This window comes from Penaeus japonicus, unplaced genomic scaffold (genome assembly GCF_977035675.1).
Source record: "Penaeus japonicus unplaced genomic scaffold, GWHDUDI00000001_assembly GWHDUDI00000004, whole genome shotgun sequence".
Taxonomy (NCBI): domain Eukaryota; kingdom Metazoa; phylum Arthropoda; class Malacostraca; order Decapoda; family Penaeidae; genus Penaeus; species Penaeus japonicus.
This window is the reverse complement of record NW_028234406.1, coordinates 3,130,517-3,135,516: the sequence shown is the minus strand read 5'-3', so window position 1 is coordinate 3,135,516 and position 5,000 is coordinate 3,130,517. Positions and strand designations below refer to the sequence as shown.

The following is a 5,000-nucleotide window of genomic DNA, read 5'->3' as shown; positions in this document are numbered from 1 at the left end:
AATTGCCAATAAAATCTTGCAATGGAGTGTTCCCTCCCCTCCCCCACCCTCTTCTAATGTTGAAGGAATGGATAATATGATGATATATTGACATACCTTTTTTTTCCCCTTGCAATTTTGCAACTTTGGGAAATTGCCGATGAAATCCCACATCTTCGTTGCTAAGTATCAAAAATATTTTTTTTTTTTTAAGTTGATGATACAGAATCGTCAACTTTGTTTGTATCTTCAACTTTGAGAAATTGATGAAGGAATGTCTTAGTGCCTCCTTTCGCCCCCTTGCCCCCCTACGCCCCCTCGTCCCCTCGTCCCCTCGCCCCCTTGCCCCCTCGCCCCCTCCCCCTCTTGCCCCCTCGTCCCCTTGCCCCCTTACGCCCCATCGCCCCCTCTCCGAAGTTGGGAAATAATTACGAGATGAGAAGAATCAAAAACTTTGTACTTTCAACTTCAAGGAATTGACCGTAAAATCTTCCAGGTCAAGAGTAGTGGTATAAAAAAAAGAAAAAAAGAAAAAAAAAATCTTACTTCAAGGAATTAAAGATGAAATCTTCCACGTTAAGAATAATAAAAAAAAAATCTTACTTCATAACAAAGAAAAAATATCGACAGAAGACCATTAATATACAGAGTGGGGCAGAACCGACTGAGCAGTTTTGAGGAGATATAAAAAACTAATGGAGGTACATAGAGAAGAAAGTTTATTATTCTCGAGGTTAGCGTAACATACCATTTAGAATCCTTATGTTCTGAAAATAATGTCAGCAAGATGGCGGCCGTTAGCTGCAACACACTGTTGGAGTCGTTCTCTGAAGTTTCCTACAGCACGTTCACACATACTGCGGGGTATGGCATTAACCTCTTCAATAATCCGCTCCCTTAGCTGTAGTAGGGTGTGAGGGCGACTTTTGAACACCCTTTCTTTCAGATGTCCCCAAAGAAAGAAAATATGCCTCATCACTACTGAAGAACGCTGCCACGGGAGCATTCTGTTCAAGCATGTTCTCACACAGATTTTGGCGGTTGGCAAAGTCTGCTTCGTTCAATTCTTGAGCCATCGTCATTTTGTAGGGATGGAAATTCAAATCCTTATGCAGAATCCTCCTCAAACTGCGTGAGGAGATTCCCAAAGCAACGGCATGCCTTCGTGCAGAACGTCTTGGCGAATGGATGATTGCTGCTCTCACCCTCTCGACCTTTTCTGGTGTTCTGATGGACCTGCGTCGGCCATGTGTATCTCTTCTTAGTTCTTAGTGAAATGGGGACGTCTGAGGAGCGGAACAAAACCACCCGCACCCCCCTCCCCTCCCCTCCCCTCCCCTCCCCCCCGAGCAATGACTCCTCTAAACTGCTCAATCGGTTCTGCCCCACCCTGTAGAATAGTATTCCTTATCAAAGAGAAATAAATGAATCATGAAAAAAAGGAAAACAGGATTTCTAAAGGAATCTAAATAGCTCACAGTTTCACCATTTCCATTTCTAAATCTAAGTCTATAGCTATCTTAACCTAACAAAAGACATACTTCCGTTTTCATGCTTTTCTTCTTATTACTTTCTTTTTGCTTCTTATCTTTCTTGCTCGTATGCTTTGTTGATTGGGTCCCTGCGTTGGAATTTGTTTATATGCAAATAATGGCGAGCATCTTCTGCAAATCCGAGGGGGATCACGAGCGGAATTGAGGATCTTAGAAGGAAATGATTAATCGTGGGAGAGAACTAGATGGGAGTGACAGCTCTCGCGCCCCCATCTCCTCCCTGCCTCCCTCCCTTCCTCCCCCCTCCACTCTCTTTCTTTCTCTTTCTCGCTCTGTCTGTCTCTCTTTTTCTTTTTCTTTCTTTCTTTCTCTATCTCTCTTTCTCTCTCTCTCTTTCTCTCTCTCTCTTTCTCTCTCTCTCTCTTTCTCTCTCTCTTTCTCTCTCTCTCTCTCTCTCTCTCTCTCTCTCTCTCTCTCTCTCTCTCTCTCTCTCTCTCTCTCTCTCTCTCTCTCTCTCTTATTCATTATCATATCTTTGCAAAATTAACGATAACAATAACGATAATGATTAGAATTATAATGCTAATGCTAATAATAATAATAATGATAATAATAATAATAATAACAATGATAATAATAACAATAATAATGATAATAATAGTGATAATAATAATAATTATTATTAGTAGTAGTATTATCATAATGATAACAGCAATAATGATAAGGATAATAATATTGAAAATAATAATGATAATGATTATAATGATAATAATAATAATAATAATAATAATAAAAATACAGCTATAACAGCAATGGTCCTAAAAATGATCAGTAATTACAAAAAAACATCAAAATACGTGCAATTTCAACAACACAATAGAGTTCCTGTTTCCTTAATTACTGTTATTTTTATACATAATGAAGATCAACTTTACACTGACGTTAATGATTCATACCATTCATATTTCATTAATTAATTTGCCTTTGTCATTTCCTTGTTATATGTAGATAAAGTTTCCTTTCTTTATTTAGTAAAAAAAAAAAAAAAATCGTCTTAAAATCTAAAAAAATAAAAAAATATATATATATATAAAAAATCTAACAATCAGTTCACATGATATCTAACAAAAGTGAAAAAAATATTAAAAAAAAAAAAAAAATGAACTGAGGTTGACGGTAGGAAGGGCATCAGGTCGACCGACACGTAAATGTTTTTTTGTTGTTGTTTTTTTCGTCACATCTCAGCGATTCAGAAAATCTTGACTCTTCCTGTATTCTTGGAACGCCCTTTTGCCCTGTATGAAGTAACAGGTGAATCCAATGCAGAAGATCTGGGGAGAGAAAAAAAAGATAATGATAGAAAAAAAAAAAAAAAAAAAACAAAAAAAAAAAAAAAAAAAAAAAAAAAAAAAAAAAAAAAAAAAAAAAAAAAATATATATATATATATATATATATATATATATATATATATATATATATTCATTTATCAAAATATATGTTTTTTTTTATTTGTGTTGATATATATCTGTATTGAAAGCGCTTAGTGTTTGCGTTGTTTTTTTGTTGTTGTTTTTTGTATGGATGTGTGTTAGTCTGTTTGTTTGTTTGTGTGTGGGGGGGGGGGGGGGGGAGGGCGTGTGTGTGAGCTTGTTTGTGGGTGTGTGTGTGTGTGTGCATGTGTGTGTGTTCTGTTTGTTTGTGTGTGTGTGTGTGTGTGTGCGTGTGTGTGTGTGTGTGTGAGTGTGTGTGTGCATGTGTGTGTGTTCTGTTTGTTTGTTTATGCGTGTGTTTATCTTACCAAATACAATAAACAATATTGCTGCATCAACAGTCAACATCAACCCAATCTGCAATGGTGCAATAGGCATTATGACACCAACAGTAAAGGGTGATAACGCTGTCGGTTTTAATAATCGTTTTAATATTGCAGACAAGACAGCGACGAGGGGGAACCTCCTGCAATGCAAACCAGCTTGCAAGGGCTTGGAATAAGAGGGTGAAAAGCGGCAGAAGGACACGAAAGAATGGACAAAAAAGAGTAAATAGCAAGGAAGACAATTGAAAAGGGAAAGGCGAAGGGAAGGAGTTAAAAGGGGGAAGGGAAAGAGCCCGTCGACGGTTGCCAATGATGGTTAATTGCGTCGAATTGATGTTGTCAGGTGGACGGATATTACGCGAGTAGTCTGAATGAGGGAGAATGTGAAGTGCCTTTTCTCGCTCTCGCTCTCTATTTCTTTCTTTCTTTCTCTCTCTTTCTCTTTCTGTCCCTATCTTTCTTTTTCTCTCTCTTTCTCTCCCTCTCTTTCTCTTTCTCGTTCTCTTTTTCTTTGTTTTGTATGCTCTCTATCTTTATTTCTTTCTCTTTCTCTCTCTCTCTTTCTCTCTCTCTCTCTTTCTCTCTCTCTCTCTCTCTCTCTCTCTCTCTCTCTCTCTCTCTCTCTCTCTCTCTCTCTCTCTCTCTCTCTCTCTCTCTTTCTCTGCCTCTCTTTCTCTTTCTCGTTCTTTTTTTCTTTGTTTTGTATGCTCTCTTTCTTTCTTTCTCTCTCTTTCTTTCCTTCTCTCTCTCACCCCTCTCTCTCTCCCCTCTCTCTCTACCATTTCTCTCTCTCTCTTTCTCTCTCTCTTTCTCTCTTTCTCTCTTTCTTTCTTTCTCTCTCTCTCAATCTTTTCTCTCCTCTTCCGTCCTTCCTCTATCTCCCCATCTTCCCCCTCTCTCTCTCTCTTCTCTCCTCTCTCTCCCTTTTCACCCCTCTCTCTCCCTCATCTCTCTCTCCTCTCCCCTCTCTCTCTCTCCCTCTCTCCTCTCTCTCTCTCTCTCCTCTATCTCTCCCCTCTCTCTCTCTCCCCTCTCTCTCTACCCTTTCTCTCTACCCTCTCTCTCTCTCTTTCTTTTCTTCTCCCTCTTTTCCTCTTCCTCTCTCTTCTCTCCTCTCTCTTCTCTCTCTCCTCTCTCTGTCTCTCTCTCTCTCTTCCTCTCTCTTCTCTCCTCCCTCCCTCTCTCCTCTTTCTCTCTCCTCTCTTCTCTCTTTTCCCCTCTCCCTCTCTCTCTCTCTTCCTCTCTCTCCTCTCTCTCCTCTCTTCGCTCTCCCCTCCCTCTTCCCTCCCTCCCTCCCTCCTCCCCTCTCTCCCCTCTTTCTCCTCTCTCACGTCTCCTCTCTCCTCTCTTCGTCTCTCTCTCTCTCCTCCTCCCTCTCCTCTCTCTTTTCGCTCTCTCTCTCTCTCTCTCTCTCTCCCCCTCTCTCCCCTTCTCTCTTTCCCCCCTCTCCCCTCTCTCTCTCTCTCTCTCTCTCTCTCTCTCTCTCTCTCTCTCTCTTCCCTCTCTCTCCTCTCTCTCTCTCTACTCTCTCTCCTCCCCCCTCTCTCTCTCTTTCCTCTCTCTCTCCCCTCTCTCTCCCCTCTCTCTCCTCTCTCTCTCTCTCTCTCCCCCCCTCTCTCTCTCTCTCTCTCTCTCTCTCCCTCTCTTCTCCCTCTCTCTCTCCCTATCTCTCTACCTCGCCATCTACATCCCTCTCACTCACTCTCTCTGT

At 40.8% G+C, this 5,000-nt stretch overlaps 1 protein-coding gene across 1 annotated transcript in view; it reads right to left on the bottom strand.

The window, feature by feature from the left end:
* Nucleotides 1-2,616: 2,616 nt before the first annotated feature.
* Nucleotides 2,617-5,000, bottom strand: part of LOC122242343 (tetraspanin-2A) — a 27,604-nt gene continuing 25,220 nt past the window's right edge. The window contains exon 6 of the mRNA XM_086535900.1: nt 2,617-2,803. Coding sequence (XP_086392026.1) covers nt 2,714-2,803 — 90 coding nt within the window. The 3' untranslated portion in view covers nt 2,617-2,713. The remainder of the gene's footprint in view (nt 2,804-5,000) is intronic.